The sequence below is a fragment of the Pempheris klunzingeri genome, chromosome 2, assembly GCF_042242105.1.
Source record: "Pempheris klunzingeri isolate RE-2024b chromosome 2, fPemKlu1.hap1, whole genome shotgun sequence".
Classification (NCBI taxonomy): Eukaryota; Metazoa; Chordata; class Actinopteri; order Acropomatiformes; family Pempheridae; genus Pempheris; species Pempheris klunzingeri.
Window position 1 is genome coordinate 4,104,743 of NC_092013.1, and position 20,001 is coordinate 4,124,743.

General features: G+C 42.4%; 2 protein-coding genes across 2 annotated transcripts; both read right to left on the minus strand.

Moving 5' to 3' along the window:
• Nucleotides 1-8,731: 8,731 nt before the first annotated feature.
• cidec (cell death inducing DFFA like effector c) lies at nt 8,732-12,552 on the minus strand. The gene is made up of 5 exons (XM_070849251.1): nt 12,484-12,552; nt 12,250-12,391; nt 10,795-10,944; nt 9,904-10,094; nt 8,732-9,080 (listed from the first exon to the last, which is right to left on the minus strand). The coding sequence occupies exons 1-5, from the start codon at nt 12,534-12,536 to the stop codon at nt 8,885-8,887; spliced, it is 732 nt and encodes a 243-aa protein (XP_070705352.1). The 5' UTR covers nt 12,537-12,552; the 3' UTR covers nt 8,732-8,884.
• A 5,327-nt stretch (nt 12,553-17,879) lies between these two features.
• LOC139207541 (urocortin-3-like) lies at nt 17,880-18,257 on the minus strand. The gene has a single exon (XM_070837281.1). It carries the CDS (start codon nt 18,255-18,257, stop codon nt 17,880-17,882), a length of 378 nt encoding a protein of 125 aa, XP_070693382.1.
• Nucleotides 18,258-20,001: the final 1,744 nt, after the last annotated feature.

Below are 20,001 nucleotides of genomic sequence, written 5' to 3' on the forward strand. Positions count from 1 at the left end.
ATAGTTTGTTTGTTTTTTCTCATCTGACCTGTTTATGGATGCATATTTTGTTGCTTTGTGATCTTGTTTAATGCCAGCGTTCTTCAGGATGATCAAGTCAGAAGTTCAAACTTTCCAGAGATTTAGGTTTTTCTAACAGACTTAAAAAGGAGGAAACTTTTTTTCTGCGTCTGTTGTTTTAACATCAGTGTTCAACAACCACACAAAGAGGGACACCAGCTTAAAAATGTGCTCATCATTGTTGCCGTCTCCACCTGAGCAGTCAGACTTGAAGGCACAATAAAAACTTTTAATTACAAACAACACCAGAGACTGATCAGATAATAAAATAGATAATTTGTCACTTAAGCAGAGCACCGACGCCTCAGCGGGGGAGTTAATTCGCTGCATCCAGAGCTACAACTTTCCACTCGGATCAGTGTGACGCTCCACGATCCTTTTTCCCCTCCGGTGTAGGAAGCCAGAAAATATGTGACAAGAGACTGTATAGCATTTATAATTGAGCAGCTATAGTCACATCAGCGTTTCCCAGAAGCAGCAGCACAAAGATTAAAAAAGATGAACGACAGAGAAGATAATCTCGCTATTCCTGAGAGACCAGCTGATGTAACAGGTTGTCAAAGTGACACATCGTGAAAAGACAAGAATGCAGCAGAAAAAGTACAAGAATAGTAACAGGGAGCACATTTTAATGTAAGATTATTTAAGGCAATATTGTATAAAATTAAAGCTGCGTTTAAGATCAAAATCAAGCAGCATATGCTGAGTATGTTACTGTTTTGCTCCCAGCAGACGAAGCGTGATTACACTGAATGATTACTGCAATTGAAAATGTAGTCTGTCCCCGGAGCCCAACAGCAAGCAGCGAATAAGAATAAGAATAAGAATAAGAATAAGAATAAGAATAAGAATAAGAATAAGAATAAGAATAAGAATAAGAATAAGAATAAGAATAAGAATGACTTTATTTGTATAGCACCGTTAAAAAGAAGGTTTGCAAAGTGCTGTGACAGACGAGGCAAAGCAGGATACTCAGGACTCAATATAACAACATAAAAACCAACAGTGAGGCCAAACAAAAGCAAGACAGTTACACAGCTACACAGAAACACAGCAGAGAGAAGAGAAGGAAGGATGGTGCAAGATGACGACGGTCAAAAGAAATAAAGGGCAGTAACAACAATTAAAAATGCAAATATAATCATGAATTTAAGAGAATACGAGCGATAAAACATAAAAAAATAAAAAATAATAGAAAATAATAAAAAGTAAAGTCAGGTTTGTTTCGAAAACGGACTTTTATTTGCATTTTCTAGTATTTTTATCATCTAAATCGCCATTTTTCAGGTGCTGAAGATGTTAGCAAAAGTCACCAATAACTTCCATTATCACTCTCATATTAAACCGACGTCATGAAGCTGTTTTGTTTATCGGCGAGCACGTCCACACATGTCTCTTCATGTAACTCACAGGTGTGGACGTGAACTCTTAAAGCTCTGAAAGCATCCAGGGGTTATGGCAGTTTGAAGTAAAGCAGTTTTTCTTCATTAAGATGCAAAGTTATGCAGCAAGGTGCCTGAAAATCTAATCAGACCGTCAACTCAGCCGAGGGAAGCTGTGGGGAAAGTATGACGCCTCTGTCATGTAGTGTTGCGGGGAGAGTCAGACGTCACCTTGGTGGCAGGACGGAGGACAGCGAGCGGTGAGGGCGGGGATTTAATGGTCATTTTTTACCTCTAATGTAATGAGACTGGGATCCCATCGACCCACTCGATACTTTCAGGTGATTTTTGCAGTCACAACAGAGGAGAGGCAGATCTTTCTTCAGCGTCTGGCCTCCAGGACTCTGATCGTCCACCCCCCCCCCCTCCTTTTGTGCCGAAGAAGAAGCTTCAATCACTTGTCATGACAATGGCACCACAAAGACTGGCACAGCATCGACCCTACCACCGCATTACTCAGGACAAAGCGGTGCACAAGAATAGAAACAACGGCATTCAGGGCTGGGAGTGTGCAGCGTGAGGGTGTGAGTAACGACAGAGCAGAAAAGCTGGAGTCAACATGAGGACGCAGACCACGAACACTCCCTCTATACAATAAACACCCACCAGCATGTGTGTAATTTGAGCGCTCACGCCACGATGAGGACAAAATGTCAAGCCAGAGCAAAACACTTGCAAGGCCGCCGCTCATCCTGTTGGCATGGGAGAGCAACACACACACACACACACACACACACACAGATCTACAGTATGTAACTACACAAATCCACACACATGCACACAGTTGTACAACAGGACACCTGCTGAGTCTGAGTGGCCTCGTAGCAGAAGATGAATACAGAGAGGATGAAAGTCTCATCCGGAGCAGCACTGGAGTATATTATAGGGTTGCACATGTTAGGGATTATTTTCTCTGCCAGCAGATGAAACACGAACACGGACTGCATCCAGGATTCCCTCCTGAATCTGACTTCCTGCTGGTTGTCGGCCTTCGACGCGCCAACGCTGCGGGGAATGTGGTCTTTGGGGAACGACTTTGACCTTCAACTGCGACGGCTGCAGTGACATTATGTTTTACCGTCTTTCAAGAGAAGAATCATCATGAAACGTGTAATAAGTGTCATTTTAGGAACGAGCTCAATGTAAATAAACACACAACATCATGTAGCCTATAATTCACACAGCGCCTGTTCCTTTGTGAAGCCGATATAATCTTTTAATCTAATTATTGATCATTGATCATCTGTAATCATCTCTGTGGTCATTAGACAAAGCTATCCCAAGCTAAAAGTCCAGTTAAAAGCTTTAGTTCATTTGGTCTCGATGACAAATGAGGGTTGACTCCATCCACAGATTAAAAACCATGTGGTTGAAAGTGCCAAATAAGGGCTAATAAGGGGACCTTGAGCTTTGTTGAACTCTATTTCCAAGATTGAGAAGTTTGATGTAAATTAACGAGGCTGGCGGTGAGATCATAGTTTGTGTAGCTGAACTGTGCAGCAGTGTAAAATGTGAGTGCAGCATCAGATCCTCAGAAGGATAAATGAACTCGTCCCCGGTTAAATCAGGTTGTACTGATCCAGGGCTTTTCCAAATTATTATTCAAAGATTCAAGCGTGTTTGAATCTAATTGTAACCTGACGCACCGGATGGTTGGTCCCGTTCAAAAAAACACTTTGTACTTGTTGAACAAACCAACCAATCACACCAACGCACCGTATTATAACTCGAGCTTAGTCGGAATAAGAGTTAAAACATCTTTTCCATCGAGAAAAGCCATCAGTGTTGTTCTTTGCTCTTCTTTCACTGTCAGATGCTTTAGGAGCCGCCATTGTTGTTTTCAGACAAACAGTTGCTTCTTGCTGATTAATCCGAACCAACACGGTTTGGCCAAAAAAGCATAAATTGGAACCTGGCGAGACGGATATTCACACAGCTTTAATTGCTTACACCCTCCAAAATATTCAAAACTTTGCTGAAGGAAAAACAAGTTCCCAAAACATGTATAATGTATAATACTTTATGTCACATGATCAGATATACATATGTGTGCTAACCCTCACCGCTGTGTTAAGGGTCAGGAAGGTCTGCCTCAGTCTGATTGGTTTATTGACCCTCTGTCCTTAATTGAGACTGTTGCTTTGGCTGCGTCCGTGCTTCCTATACAGAAATCCACTTATCATTTCTGTCAAAGTCATAAATATTTTGGCTCATTTCATAATGGAGCTGCAGAGCAGGATGCGTGAAATATGGGGAAATACAGAAGAGTGCTTAAAGGGAAAATATGAGGGGGGGTAAAATCTAGCAAAAAGACTTCATCTTCATCTTTAATGCATACGTATCTATAAACGACGGCAAGGAGAAATCTGAGAGACAACTTATATGAACAGTGAGTGCACCTATCTGCCATTTCAGTCATTGACCAGAATGCACTTGGTATTGGGAAACAAATCCATTATTTAGACAGACTCCCCAAACGATGGGCAGGTTTGAGCAAAGCGTCCAGGCTCTCAGTGAAGGCCTTTGTGTTGTCCTGTAAGCTGAATTATTTATCGCCGAGCTGAAATACGGACCTGAAATAGCCAGCCATTGAAAAAGCTAAGCTTGTGGAAGAGTAAGAGACGAGTAAAGAGGAGGGAAGGGAAGGGAGGGAAAGGGAAAACGGAGACGGCAGGAAAGGTGTGTGCTGCAGCTGACGGATGACAGACGCTGAACAGAAAGCCACTTGGTGGAGAGTGATGAGGTCACTTAACTGCAGAAGGAGGCAATTAGAAGACAATTTGTCCATTTGTGTGTGAGCTGATGGCAGCAAGACAGAGAGGGGGTGATCATGATGATGATGATGATGATGATGATGCACTGACACAGACACACTTCGCTGTCTGCATGTGTCCAGCAGGATGTGGTTTCCCTCCTTGATGATCACAATCAAAGCGTCCAGAGCGCGGGAGCGGCGCAGCAGAGGCTTGGCTCAGACCCAAACGTTTTCATCAAGACTTCTCCCTTTTTTTTTTCTCTTCGCTTTCCTCCACCTCCACACTCTTGCGAGCAACCCCCCCCCCCTCCTCTTCCTCCTCCTTCTCCTCCTCATCTCGCCTGCTGTCTCTCAATGCATGTAGTTTCACTTTTACAGCCCGTATTTGTCCCTCTGTGCATCTCCTCTTTTAGTGGTGGACATGGAGAATTGTATGAAAGTGTAAATCTGAGTTATTTGATTCTGAGGGCAGATTGTGGTTCTGAAATGTTCAGCTGTTTACTGTCCAATCTGACAAAACTCTAATAGACAACTAACCCCAAACTCCTGCATGAACGCTCACATAACACATTATCTGCTGATTATTTTCTCAACCGATGTCTAAAAAAAACTGCAGAAAATAACAAAAACAAAATCACAATTCCTCAGTGTTTTCGCCAACCAACAGTCAAAAACCAAGAGCTATTCAAAATACAATCACAGAAGTCAAAGAAAACCAATAAGTGATCACGGCTGGGAGAGTGGAGCCACAGATTTTGCTTGAAAAATTATCAATTATCAAAACTCTTGCACAGAAATTGTTGATCAAACTTGAAAATAACCTTTTGGATGAACAGAACAAGATCCTGTCGGTGTATACTTGAAAATATTTCATGTTAAAGTAAAATATACATGATCAGTGTAACTTTGATGGATAGAAGAGCTGTGTGTTGCTCTTGCTCTTCATTCTGCCCTTAAATGAATGATTTAGCAGATTAAATATTTAATTCAAGATGTATGTGGGTGATTCCCCCATTTTAAAAAGAGTGATAGAACCTTAATTCAGCATCTAGTGGAGTGAGAATGGATCACAAGAGGTTTAGAGGGGTTTTAAAGATGCTTAAATGCCTGTTTGGCCCCTCAGCTGCTGGCACGCACAACAAAAACACGAACGCCAAACACAGCATCCAGAGCCTTCAGTGCGCAGGGTGAGATGTTTCCAGCGGACTGCGGGGAGGACTCCCTCAGGAGCGTGGGAGAAACACACAGCCTCAGAGCCCGTAACTGTGTCAAGCACCCACTCCCACACGCAGCCCGCGGTTTCTAATAAAACCCGGATTCCTCCGCTAAATCGATATTTCCAAACGGCGCACAGACACGATGCACGCGGATGGTGCAAGAAGTGGTCGTGCTCCTATCAGATAAACACCTAAAGTTGGATATAATGTGCATTGGCAACACGTTGTTTCCACCTGCGTTACATATCCACACGGGAGGTTAGAAGTGGAGTAAAAAATACGCTGCGTAAAAGTTCAACTAAAGCATTTTCCAAAAACTTAAACGCGCCTTTGAATGCATGTTCCCATCACGCAAACAGAAAGAATCTCTTTTTAAACACCAAGTGAAGTTATTGTTGACTGGATTGGTGTTTGGTGGAGGCTACCTGCGCGCCAGCTGCTCACCAACACTAAAATGTTTCAATCAGACGAGCGGCTGCAGAAACCAAACGGAGTTGCCACAGATTCCGGAGCGAAATGCGCACTCTTACCTCCTGAGTCGGAGCCGCGCGCTCAGCTATCCATGTCCGCAACCTGTGTGTCGATGGGAAGCGCCGCTCCTGTCCTGTGGAGCAGCAGAGCTCAGGCTCAGCAGCAGCAGCAGCAGCGGATCAGCGGGACGGAGGAGGAGGAGGAGGAGGAGGAGGAGACGGACGGACGGACGTACTGTCCGCTGGCACAAAGCATCAGGCTCCGGCTGGATGACTTCGAGTGACTGACTGGAGGGGGGAGGAGGAGGGAAGGAGGGAGGGAGGCGCCAGATCCACTATCAAGGTCGTTCGGATCAAAGGTTTAAACCTCCAAACTCCGTCTGTAAAAACTAAACTTTAAATCTCAGCTCCAACATTTCTGTGGGCTAAATAAGTATCCACATTATTAAACGTGTCTCCAGAGGGAGCTGCAAACAACCCAACCCTCATTAACAGATACAAGCAGTTGTTTAGGGGCCCTGCTCTCTGTGGGGCCACTACATAAGATTTTACAGAAGAAACAATAGTTTTTTTTTTTCCATTTTTGGCATCAAACAGTGACAAAAGGGGTGAAATGTACAATAAGGAAATAATTATGCTCTCCAGGGGCCTCATGTTTAAAAATGTCCTTAGATTTACACTTTTATTAAGATTATTTCTGATGGTTTGCTTACATTTGATTCATAGATGATATTGAGCATAAATAAACTTTGCTCTCGCAGGTCATAGGAAGCCCATTTTTAACTTGGAGTCCCTAAATTTCAAAGTATCTTGAAACTGCCCAAATAATCAGAGATCTCCCTTCATATAACGCCAGCACAAACAGGGGTTTACGCGAGAATCTCCATGAGCCAAATGAGAAAAGATCTCGACAATGTTGGAGGAGATTCAACACGTGTAATTCATCAGACTAAATATATGAGTAATCGTCCCAAAATACAAAACCAGCAGGAAAATCGCCCACATCAAGTCTGAACTTTGATCATTTCCACATCAAAAATAGGGTTTTATGAGTAACTACTTGTACTCAGTTTCTTGTGTAAGATCAATATTGATCATTAGTCTGTTTTATAAATGAGGCCGGAGGATTCAGGCGGCGAGAAGACAAATATTCAAAGAAGTCATGTCTTCAAACTAAAGGTTAATTTACTGTTTTGATCCCTATTTAAATGTTTGTGTTACCACTTAACCTGCTTTTATGTTCTCCTTTTATTCTCATTGCCTCGAGGCATCAGAGTTTGCACACTATTATTAGTTATTTGCAATGAATGTACGTTCTTCCTTGTGCATCAGACCTTCTTGGTTGTCTCATATCCTTTCTACATTTTACTCATGAAGTAAGTTTCTCAAGTGAGAACAGAGCACAAATATATGCATCAAACTTTAACCAGACCGAGGAAAGTGCCCCGAGAAGGAACATTCAGGGGGTAATAGATGTTTGTTGTGGTCTATTTTAAGATATTCTTGCCGTTAATTGGTCCTACTTTTGTCTTTACATGCTTATTTGGTTGTGATGTGAACTTACACTGATACTTACAATGACACATTACAATGAGGGGGGGCCCCAAAAGTCCAGTCTTGTGTTTGGCATTTAATGGCGTCCCTTTTGTTTACAGTTAGATCAGAGGTCGTGTCCTCTAAAAATCACAGGATATACAGTAAAGCTTTGATACTGACCTCAGAGTGCAAGGTCACCTAAGGCAACATCAGCACATGGTTGGATGCTTTTAGCTGAAGCGTCTGCAAACAAACAAACCTGTTCTACAGATCTGCAGCGAGCGAATGCTGTAGAAACCAACCTGAATGGTGCCATTCAGGAACACTGTGAACCACAACAAGGGGAGATTAAAGCACGAGAGACCTCATGAGTCATTAAGGTGCACACACACAGAGAAGCTGCACATGACGAGCGGGCGCACGTGGGTGTGCAACTACAGGTCAGGCATTGATATGGGAAATAATTTAATTTAAATGTGATGCCAGATCAATAGTAAAATGTGTTAATTGTGCCACAATTCATTAGCTCATTACATTTAAACATCCTCCGTATCCCTCAATACATTATCAAACAATAAAACAACTGATGATCGATGGGTTTTTAAACTGTATTTTATGTAAACAGACATCAGAAATGAAATCCTGCGGCCGTGTCTATTTTTTGTGTAGACAGAAAGAAAACAAGCAGCGGGTATAAAGACAGGGGAGTGGACCACAGTCACTCTTGACCTACTGGATATATTCCTCAGACATTTTATATTTACGTTTCTCAGACGTATCAGACAGCCAATTTGGTTTAAATCTGTCTGCGGCTTTTTCGCTGCCACCTTTCAAGACAAGATGGCAAAAGTGGCCCATCTGCTGCCGGCTGAAGCCACCATCTCTTTCTCCGTCTCTCTCTGTGTAATGGTTTGCTTCTGTGCCCTCGCCCCCTGCAGCTGCTTGGCTCTCTTCGTCTGGCTTTCTGAGGCAGAGGCAGGCTGCAGCTGACAGGACGGTGCAGGCCAGGGGACAATTAGGGAAGCGTGGGAGAGACAGCTGGACCTGCTGCCAATTACACCGCCGATGACCACGAACCCCACGTACGCACACACGAAGCCGGTTTAATGGGCTGACACTGCACCTCTAGGCCCACTTGTGGAGCTACTGTATGTAGACTTACATGGACTTTCAGGAAGGTAGGAAAGAGTGTTTGTTTTATTCATTCATCTCCAAAAGGAAGAAGTTACACAGTAGTGAGGAAAAGTGCTTTCTGAGGAATAACTTGAGTCGTAAAAACGTAACAGAGCAGCAAAGTGACTTAGAGGTCTGTAAACTGCACAGGAAACATGCAGACGTCACCCGTGTCATCGGCACCGTGTGCTAAATCTGAGAGAGGACAGCGCGTTCGTCAGCTCCAGACCGTCATCTGTGGGATATCTTTCCCAGCAGCATGTTCTGCAGCTGCCTGATCCTGCTCTGCTGTGGCAGCATCAGGCTCTTCTCCCCATGCTGCTCCTCCTCCTCCTCCTCCTCCAGCAGCTGCTCGATGTAGCAGGAGGAGCCCAGCAGGATGTGGCCTGTGGCCTGCATGGAGAAGATGGTCCATCGCAGAGCCTCCCTGGAAGCAGAGCACAGAGAGAGAAAGACGGGGGGGGTCGTAAATAGCAAATTCCCAAACGGCAGAGACCGTTTAACAGACGCACAAACACTGAATTTGAGTAACTTGGGATATAAACTTGTAGGAGAGGATTATTAGGAGAGAAAAAAAACACAATTTCTTGAGTAATTGTCACCGAAAACGAAGCAGACAAGCATGACAGACCAGCACCAGCTGATGAGAAAGTGACTGACAGGAAATCTTGACATTCTCGCGTGATTGTTTCTCAGATTAACTGCATCTCATGAAGCCACCATCTAAGAAACAAACCTCTTGCACTGCAACGTGAGCACAAAAGCCTCATATTTGCCAAGTCTGCAAAATTTAATCCTCTCTCCGACTGAAGCTCCAAAGCTGAAAAACCAGCAGATCTCAGCGCCGATGACATAACTCTTCCCAAAATTAATCTCAGTAAAATCTAGCCTTTGTTCTTCTGCAATCTGACCGTTTCAGCCCCGCCACCCACACAGGTTTACGCACCAAAACATGAATTCAGACTTTGCATGTTGGGGTTTGTGCACAGAACACTGCAACTGGTATTAAAATGTTAAAACAGCAGCAGAAACCAGTAAATAATTGACTTGTTAGTGGGTGATTGCACTGATGACCCTCTTGATAATTTATGGATTAGAAAGTCATTAAAATGGCTCAGTTTTCATCTCTAACTGGATTAAATTATAGCTAAGAATCCAAGTGGCGTCTCGGTTAAATCACCAGAGAAAAGAAGTTAAAGCATGAAAACATGAGAAGGTTTTTATATATTTGGCAGCTCTCTCTCACTCACTTCAGCATCTTTTTGGCGGCGTAGCAGCGCAGGTCATAGGACACCGAATAAGCGCCGTACAGAGTTGCCTTCACGTTCAGGCAGCCAATGAAATCCTTGGGGTTGTTCTTGTAGAGGTCAAAGGTCAGCTTGGCCACATCTGTGCGAGGCCGCGGCCTGAGCTCGCTGAGCTGATCCCTGGGGGGGCTGCTCTGAGAGGCGACAGGAAGGGAAACGTAAGTCAGGTCGAAGGGTTGCAGACACATTTGGTTTGGTGTGACTGCAGCCGGCAAACTGGGCCAAATGACAGCACCCGACAACAGGATTACAGACTGAAGCAGCTCCTGCCAGCGACGATGGGAACAATGACGCAAGGTCAGCGCGAGGTCACCGGAGTAAACATTTAGCGTGGGGGGGGTGCATATCACTGCATGCATCAATTTCTATGGAAATTAATTGCCTTTGGGTGAACACCACTCAAATTTGATGACACCTCTGGGTCTGATTGATATTCAACCCCAGCCTTTGATTTTTCTCTAAAAAAGATGAAGGAAGAAACTAATCTCTGGTGTTCGCCCCGTGTTCTGCCTTTGCACGACAACATGACATGATTACACCTCTGCTTGGTATGAAGGATGAAATATCTGCTGATTAAATTTCACTGAATAGTCGGTGTATTAATCTCCCGTCCACCGACGCATGTACCATCCATATTCATACTGCTGCTTATAAAGAAACACATATTTCCCCGTCTGGTCATTCACCTCGACAAAGAATCACTGGCATAACAAAAGGCTGAATAAAAGTAGGCCATCAATATGTTAAGCCTCACACGCTGCAGTTTAAATGTGAAGCAGCTGATCAACAGTGTCACCTAGTGGCTGGTGTGAAAAGGGTGAACCACCAACATACTGGATGTGGGCTCCACTTCTGGCCCTTCTCCAGCACCATGAGGACAGCGTTTTCAGGCACCGTCTGGAAGAACTCCTCTGTGTCCACCCCTGTGCCGTCCTCGTCCAGCATCAGGCCGCTGATGCAGGAAACGCTCAGCGAGTCTCCGACCTAAGAGAGCGGACGCAGAGAGGAACATAAGGTGATGTGGAAATGTGTCACAGGTCATGTGTGGGGGGCGTTTACAATGAGGGCAGAGCAGCATTTACAGTCAGACACCAAGTGTCCGCCTCAGTCTTGTGAACTTTAACCAGACTGAGACGTGCACGGGCCTCACAGATGGTGCAGCAGTAAGTGACTCACAAGCCAGTCTGTTTGTGGTAAGTTTTAATCCTGAACACACACCAGGACGTCTCCCTGCTGCCTCACTACATCCTGACGCTCCTTTAGCCGCTTGAGTCACTGAGCAGTCATCATCCACCCTTACGGCACAAGTCAAAGCCTCAGCAATAAAAAGTTTGGATGCAGAGAACTGGGTAGAAAGGCGAATATTATGTTGTGAAAGTTTCCTAAAAGCTTCTGTGATAAGAGCTCTTCCCCACAGGTTCACCTGAGTTAATTAAATGTTAATGGAGTAAAGTTAACAGACATAAAAATGTACAAACATACAAGGAAAGAGCATCAAAACCATGAAAACAAATCTGGTAATCTGGCACACAGCGTGGTTATGTCCCCTTTCAGTTCTGTGTTTCAAACTAGATTAGAGAAGTTCATTTTAAAATATTGCATCATATTTACCGATGTAACGCTATAATTTCCAAATTTATTGACACTGATGTTAGTTGCAGCTCTACATTTGTTTGTCCACCAGAGACACAGACAGGTTTGTCTGTAATTATGCCAAAAAGACATTATCATCACTAAATTTGAACACAATAACAAACCTTTGTGCTACGTGACAAACCCTGTTCTTCTAATTGATAAGCTTCACATACATGAAGTTCCTCCCAGACGTGAATGTTTTTCTTGTTGAATTCAAACATGGATACTTTCCCCCTCACAACAAACGAAACAAGTGAACACACACTTCTATATTTTAAAGAGCTGTTTAATGTAGCCACATCTAAGATGTCTCTTATATTTTGTTTAGATTATTACCTTGTATTTAAAATGACACATTCAAAATGTACTGATCAGCTGATGGTTTGTATTTTTATATTTCTTCTTCTACTTCTTTAAGCGTACATGATGTTTCAGCCCCAAAACGTTTTGTGCTAAATGTTCCCTTTAACTTGTATTATTTTTGTTATATAAAGGCACAAATAGGTATTGATGATTATGATTGAAGCTATGTGATGTATGGATTGTTTCTGGCTTGTGCTTATCATATCATTCTATTCATATGTTCAATTAAAGGAAAAAAAAAAAAAAAGAAAACTACATCAGCCCTTTCAACACTCCACATCCCCTCCTCACCTTGTTCATCAGGTCGTCCAGCGTGTCTGCCATGATGCCCTTCTTCACACTGCGGTCAGCGTTTGTGACCCTGAAGGGCTTTGGCCGAGGGGCTCGACCCGACAGGAGCTGCTGGGTCATGGAGGCGCTGGCTGTCACACACCTGAGAGGAGACACATGAGCAAACACCATAACGTCAGACCGTTCTTATTAACCCCCAGAGCTGGTGATAGTGTCGGCAGGAGCAGCTCTTACTTGGAGAGGGAGGACGGAGTCAGAAGGACGAAGGACTTCATGGCATAATCCATCAGCGAGCGCCTCCAGCTGCGACTGGAAGGAGCATCAGTTTAGACTTTAACTGACAGGCAACACAACACCACCAGCTTAGAGTAACACCACCAACAGGCCTCACAGGAGGAGCAGCTTTGAGCTTTAGAGTAATCACAGCGTACATTCCCACAATAATTCAGGCAAATTAAAGTAAAGAGTAAATGCTGGTACTGCTCTGAGTCCATCCTAACCTGTAACACAAACCCTTCTCTTCAATAAATACACACAATAATAAAGACAGAAGCTTCAACAACATAAATAATCTTACAGGTATGGAAAGCAGCTGTTCTCCTGCCCTGTTTGTATAAAACCCCTCCTGAAGTGCTGCTCCTGACTCCGTTTGTCCACCGATCGTCTCCGATAACGTTCGCTCTCTTCTCTTGTTTCTTGCACCACTTGGTCTCTGAACTTTGTGCTAATGACTGTTGAGCTTGTTGCAAGCCGTCAGCTTTATTGAGTAACTCTGAACACTCCCACTGACCCTGAAAACCTTGGATTTAGGTTTTTCTTTTTTTTTTAAATTGCAGAAACATGCAGCAGTTGCATTAACTGAACATCCTAAAAAGGGGCATTTCACCCAGATATCTAAAGAGTGTTTTCTCACCCCTGGTGGTGTGTAATCATGTGGATAGTTTGGGTTTTATTAGTCCACATTTTGAGACATTTTCACACTAAAGAACGAGTCTCTATGAAAACATGCAGACACTGTGTTCAGCGGAAATCAACTTTTCTGTTATTGGACATTAAAATATGCGGTTTTAGTTTTTTGATGAGCGGCACAAACCAAATTAGCTCCATTGCAAATGTGGTGGTAGAAGTTTTTATCTGCGTGGCTCAAAAGTAGTTGGGGTGAGTAAAAATACAGGTTTTATGTAATTTAGGTGAAAGTTAGACATTCTTAATTAGGAATAACCTCATGAGATGTATCATGACGTTTTCAACAACAATGATAAAATAAAAACACAAATACACAAAACAATTAGGAAAAAATGTGGCAAAACCAAACCGTAAATATCAAAGAACAGGACATGCAGAAATCAGGAGATCATTCTCCAGGCAGAGCAGGGGAATGAATCAGATGACCAGAAGTCTTAATAAAATGATTAATTAAGTTGGTTTTATGCTTCTTGAGGACAGCAAATTTGTCACATTGACAATTTTGGTCAAATTGTTCATTTTTCAAGCAAATCTGGTCTCAAATCCAGTCCTGACATGAAGCTACCATGAAATAATCAGGTGATCGCTGCTGTGATTAACATTAGTTCCCTTTTATCAGTGAAAACAGAGACTGAAGTTGGTGATGAACAAACAAAAACACATATTTGAATTCCCATTATTTGACAAGGGAAACATGTTTCATATAAACTGACTGACTTAAACTTCTGTGATAACAACGTCCACCTTTGTGTCTGGAAGAGGTCGAGGATGATGTGTGAAAGTTTCCCATATTAGGTCATAGCTCAACGTTCAGCACACGTTATCTCACACGTCGATGTGTCAGATGACGCAGACGGGGAGTGTCGGACCACAGACTGTACACGAACATAAAGCTCTTCATATGTGACAGTCTATCAGTCCCTCTTATCGCATCACGTTACCACTGAAGCTACAGGTAGATCACATGAGAGCAATTAAAACCCAGAGGTCACAGTTACACATAAAACATACAGAGTTTATAAAATATGATGCTCTGCTCTACATTAAATCAGCCAAGTACATCTGAAATGATTGGCCAATTAATCAATGAGTTGATTGACAGAAAGCAACTATTTTTTTTATCACGTCTGTCATTTTTATAGTAAAAAAATCTGTTTCCAGCTTCTCAGATGTGAGTATTTTTCCTTTAACACTTCAAAGACACGATTAGATTCGATTTACAGGCTTTTACTTGAGTGAAATTGTCAGTAGAGGACTTTTACTTATAACAGAGTATTTTTACAGTGTTGTACTTTTATTACAGTAAAAGACGGGAATATTTGCTCCAAACCTGCCCAGGACGGAAAATAATAATAAAAAAAAACAAAACATAGAAGTTTCTCCTTCTATGTTCAAGACCACGTTTAGCAGCTAATGTTCCTGAAATGGTGGTTTAAAAGAATTAAAATACATCCATGTTTGTCTCACTGTAAAAAGAAAAGCTGTGACATTGAGGGATTTAAAATGGACACATACAGCCGAACTACAATAAGCTTTAGTTTAGATGAAAGCCCTCAGAGGAAAATAATATTAAAAACACACACAGTTCTGACGTTAATGCATGTTGTTTGCCTACTGGACAGGCAATAATCCTCTGTTCATGTTTAATGTCACACTTTGTTTCTGCAGGGGAGAGAAAAAGGGACATAAAATAATGGGAAATTTATAAATTGCTGCCGGTTTTGTGTGGAAAAACATCAAAACAACCAACTTCTTCACTCTATGTGGTGATTTTAACTGGACGAACTGAAGCTGATTTGAGGGGAAAAGAACAAAGTTTACAGCCAATAAAGGGGAGGTTTCATCCAGAGAAAACACAGAAGAAACTTGTCACATTCACCACAAATTAAAAGCAAACAAAACCACCATAGGAAACACACTGGTGTCTATGTAGATATTATAGAAACAGGACAAAGTGCAGCTAAAGACCAATGTGACAGAAACATTCAAACATCCAGACTTACTTCCCTCCTGCAGTGAAGTGCCTCCACATGAGCTCCTCAACACTAATTAACTACACCTGGATTACACTCATTAACCTCTTCAGCCTGCGCCATCTTGACGTCCTCCTCCTCCTCCTCCTCCTCCTCTGTTTGGGTGCCAGCTCTGCAGCATTTAGACAAACCAGAAGAAGAAGAAGAAGAAGAATGGTGGATAGTTTTATTTCGAGGAGCCCTCTTTTAAGATAATAACAGCCACTGTTGAGGGTCTGTGAGTTTTCAGTCTGTGGATGGAGGAGAAACAACGAGGACATCATGTGGACAAACGACGAGCTGCTTCAGTTCAGACTGAAGGACAGATAGGAAACATCCTCACTGAGTTATTCACAGGAGGAAAAAGTAGAAATACTACACTTCTTAAAATGCTCTGCTCCGGGGCAGGTAGCAGTCCTGCAGTTTGTCAAGTAAAAGTACAGAAGTATTAATAATCCCTCTACTCTGAATAAAAGGTCACATTATGCCCCTTTCTGAATGTGATACTTTTATATTATCGTTTGTTTATTTACTTACTATGTGCTTTAATTTGTAAGCAGCATTTAAACGTTTAATTTGGTGATGGTGGAGATTATTTCACCAACTTTAGTCTCTAACAAGGCGTCACGTTTTATAGGATAATCATGTGATTTTTTAATTTTTATTCATATGTTTTGAATGTGAACTGGTAATTTTATCCATTTTTATTTACCCAAAAGGGAAAATGTGTGTTTTTTATATTATTATTATTATTATTATTATTATTAACAACTGTAGATGAAATACACCTGTGGAGGCCATTTAGTCTCTCAGAGGGCTGCTTTCATCACAATACACATTAAGTTAAGTAATACTTGACTAGTGCATGATGACTCACGATGACTTAATGCAGGATGTACCATGAACTCACCCAGTTTGTAAGCAGAACAACTGTTCTCATAGAAATACGACGCTGCTTTATCTATCTTCTTTTTATGTTAAGAGGAATCCAGTTGGTTTGGTCTCGTATTGATTAAAATATGAAATAACTGAGTTAACGGTCTTCAACTGATGATATTTAAAGAGTGAACTCATCACATAAAGTCATGGTGGCTTGATTATTTGTTAATTTGGTGAACAAACAGGAGTTCATGATACATGACTTTACCCTTGATATGAAGTGTTACTGATATAAGTTATCACAACACACATTAAACTGGAGGCTGCTGTGTTTCATGTACGGACTGCAGTCCTCTGCTTGGCCTCCACAGGTGTACTTCTGTGTCCTTCATACTCCGTTCACTCACTGCTTTTACCCGACACATGAAGTTACTAGAAATTTGATCCAAAGCGTTTGATTATCTCGTAAAATCTGACGCCTTGTTGGAGACTAAAGTTGGTGAAATGATCTCCACCATCACCAAATTAAACTTTTAAATGCTGCTTGCACACAGATAGGTTTATATCATTTGGTGTAAATGAATAAGTTTATGATTTGTGGCATTAGTAGAGCAGAAGAGTGAAAAATTCACATTTCCTCTCTGTTTTTACTCAGACTCATTTCTGCTCTACTTTGAGTGTAAATCAAAATGCTAGTTTCCTTTTTATGGCTCATTGCTTGCGATAGCTGCTGTAACAGAAGCCTGAGAAAGTCCTTCAGGCTTCTTTTTAAATAGATTATTGTTTCAATATTCTCACGGCAGTATAAACAACCCTGAATAACCGCTGGATAATTTGTATGTTTGCGAGCGTTGGAGACTTTCTGTGACTTAAAGCGTAGCTGCATCATATTCTATAAATTATTTGTGATATTTGCACTGCATTAGCTACCACAGCGTGATGTGATGTGGGAGAAACTAATTCCAGATCATGACCAGCGCAAAACAGAACAAACTCAAACGTGAATCAGATGAGCAGTTTATTTCACTCTGTTGCTTCACATTTCATGCTCACTGCAGGAGCGCAGATGATTCATGCCACAGATATTGGTCTAATGTAGAGCAGATAATGCATCAGACTTAAAATAGATGGGCTTTGTTGTCGCTAAGTTTATCAAGTGCTACAGAACAAAGGTCTACAGAGGAGGTCTGTTCTTCTCTCAGAGGTCAATATCCTGCCTGTGTCTTTGTCCTGCTATCTCACATCAAACCCCGCCGTGGGTGACGCAGGCTCATTTGGTTCAGCCCCATTCATTTGTGCTTTAGGGGTTGCTGATGCTTGTAATTATACCGAGCGTGCCTGATATCAGCGCGTAGTGAAATGAATTAGACTTTGGAGGGGAAGAGGGGGGGAAATAAATATGATTTTCATATCGGATTTAATTGAACAACCTTTTCTTTCAACTCAAGATTACACATGCAAACAGAAGAGGCAGATCTGAGAACCTGATCACGGTTTCTGACCCATGGGTGAATCATCTTTTCTTGTTTGTTTCATGCTCTACATTATTCTCTCCGTCTGGAGAGGCAGTGCATGTAGTGGTGTAGCACGAGGTAATGTACTCTTTTAATACAAGTATAAAAGTAAAGCACATCTAAGCGCTAAAGGACAGATACTGACCGCAATGACCTGAACTAACACAGTTTCTAACCAGGTGCCAGTGGCACAGTGTAAGAGGGTAACTCCTCTGGGAGGTGAGATTTTTGTCCGTGGAGCCTCAGGGGCCCCCGCTTCTCATTTCCTCTTGCCTATTCGTGCCATCAGTTCTGCGTTGGCCGCCGCCTTGGTCCTCATGTCCTGGTTCTTGGCCAGGTCTATGAGGACACTGAGGATGCTGGTGGGGACGTCGAGGGACAGGGCGAAGCGGGACCCCTGCTGGGCTCTCTTTGGCACCTGGGAGGCCGGGCGCGGGGCTCGTGCCCGCCGGAGCACAGTGTGGTGCTCTGAGCGGAGCAGTGAGTTCAACACGCCGCTGCGGTTTAGGAAGTCGACGGCCAGCACGTCCCTCTGTGTGTCCTCATCAAGTTTGGCAAGAGCAGGGCGGCTCCTCTGGCTCTGGACGCACCAGGGCAGCAGCAGCGCCAGACAGAAGCACACACGCACGCCTCTCATGGTCAGGACTCCGTCTGCAGGGAGAGAGGACGAGCAGATCAGCCAAGTGTGACACTGGACATGGTCACAGCATGCATGAGCAATAATCTGACCAAAGAAACCATCTGAAAACAGTCGACCTCCTTTAAATCTCCTTAAGACTCACTTCTATCTTACAGCTTCTTAACTGTTGGTATTTTTTTTGCAGCTACAGACATCTTGTTTATATCTTAGATTTTGGATCTTTTTCACTTTTATAATCTTTTTTTATTGCAAAACTCTTATAAGTGCCATACAAATAAAATTATTATTATTATTATGAGACTCCCAACTGATGGAAAAACAAGAGGTTTTTAAGATAAGTGTGCAGAATATGATGCAACACAAGCATGGAATTAACAGGAAATTAGATTATTTTGTACATTATTGAGACTTTCATAGCCATCACCAGGAACAACCAAACAAGATTTAAATGATCTCTACCAATCAACAGATAAATGATCTGTCCATTGTGCTGTAATTAGTAAATCTGAAATATATCAATAAATAGCTGGAAAAGCATGTTGAGTTTATATGCAGTTATACAGTTTTCTACAGAGAATTGTATATAATCCAATATTTTGTCCACCTTTCTAATAATTCATGCAATCATTTCTGACCTTTTGTGCAGATAAACCTTAATAAGTACTTACTGGTTGTCACCTCTGTGACAAGTTGGTAACTTGACAAAAAAGGCACTTTTCCTTCCTCTGGTCTGAAGAAGCGCTTTGGTGATGATCTGTTGTCTGTAACCCTCAGATGTCCTCTGATACTGAATCCTCTGCCTCCCAGCTTCCTCCTCTTCTTCTTCTTCTTCTTCTTCTTGAGCTACTGGAGAAGCGACCCGAGTGGCACGCAGTCTGATGTTCAACTGGACTTCGCTTACGTCCACGTCGGTGTTCACCGTGACACTGCCCCTTCCCCTCTCTGTGTATCTTTTACATCTCGACACCCCGTCGCCCTCCCCTCATTTCATCTCATTTCCTCTACGCTCATTGCTGTCTTTCTCTTTCTAAAAATAACACGATGGCAATCACAATAGTTTACTCATAATGAATTCGACGGTTGCAGTCAAAGCACAACTTGAAACCCACGGTTCAAAAGTCAAGTGCCAACACGCTGCAAAAAACAAAAACAGTTCACTTTGTATCACAGTGTTCATGTTCATGTGTTGTCAATCATCTGTGCAGACTGGGCGACTATTATTATTATTATTATTATATAGTCTCATCATTACAATAAGGAGAAAATTATACATTAAAGGACAATTTTCATGGTTGCATGATCATTCAAAAATCTGCTGGCCATAAATGCAGGATCACGTCTCCACCATTTAAACAAATACATATATATTCTGTAAGAGTTTCAGCCTCACTGAAACAATGAATAGAGGAGGTGACTGAAGGCCTCAAATTGGCTGGTTTAACTGTGTGATGAGACAGTCTCAGGCAAAGGGTGAAGGCCGTACGACTCTAATACATGCACTGTATACCGTCCTTATTGTTCCACATGAACCACACAGGCCTGAAAGCTTCCACATGACTGTGATTAAACACCACTGGGAGCATTTAGTGAAGAGCAAAGGCCACTAAGTGTGGTGTCATCACTTAGAGTCTCAGGAGAGGAGTTTCTTAATAAGTGAAGTAGAATGAAGGGAACTTGCTCCGTGCGATCCAGTCCTAAAATAACCGGTTTGACTGAAGATCCAGTGATAAATATCATCTCT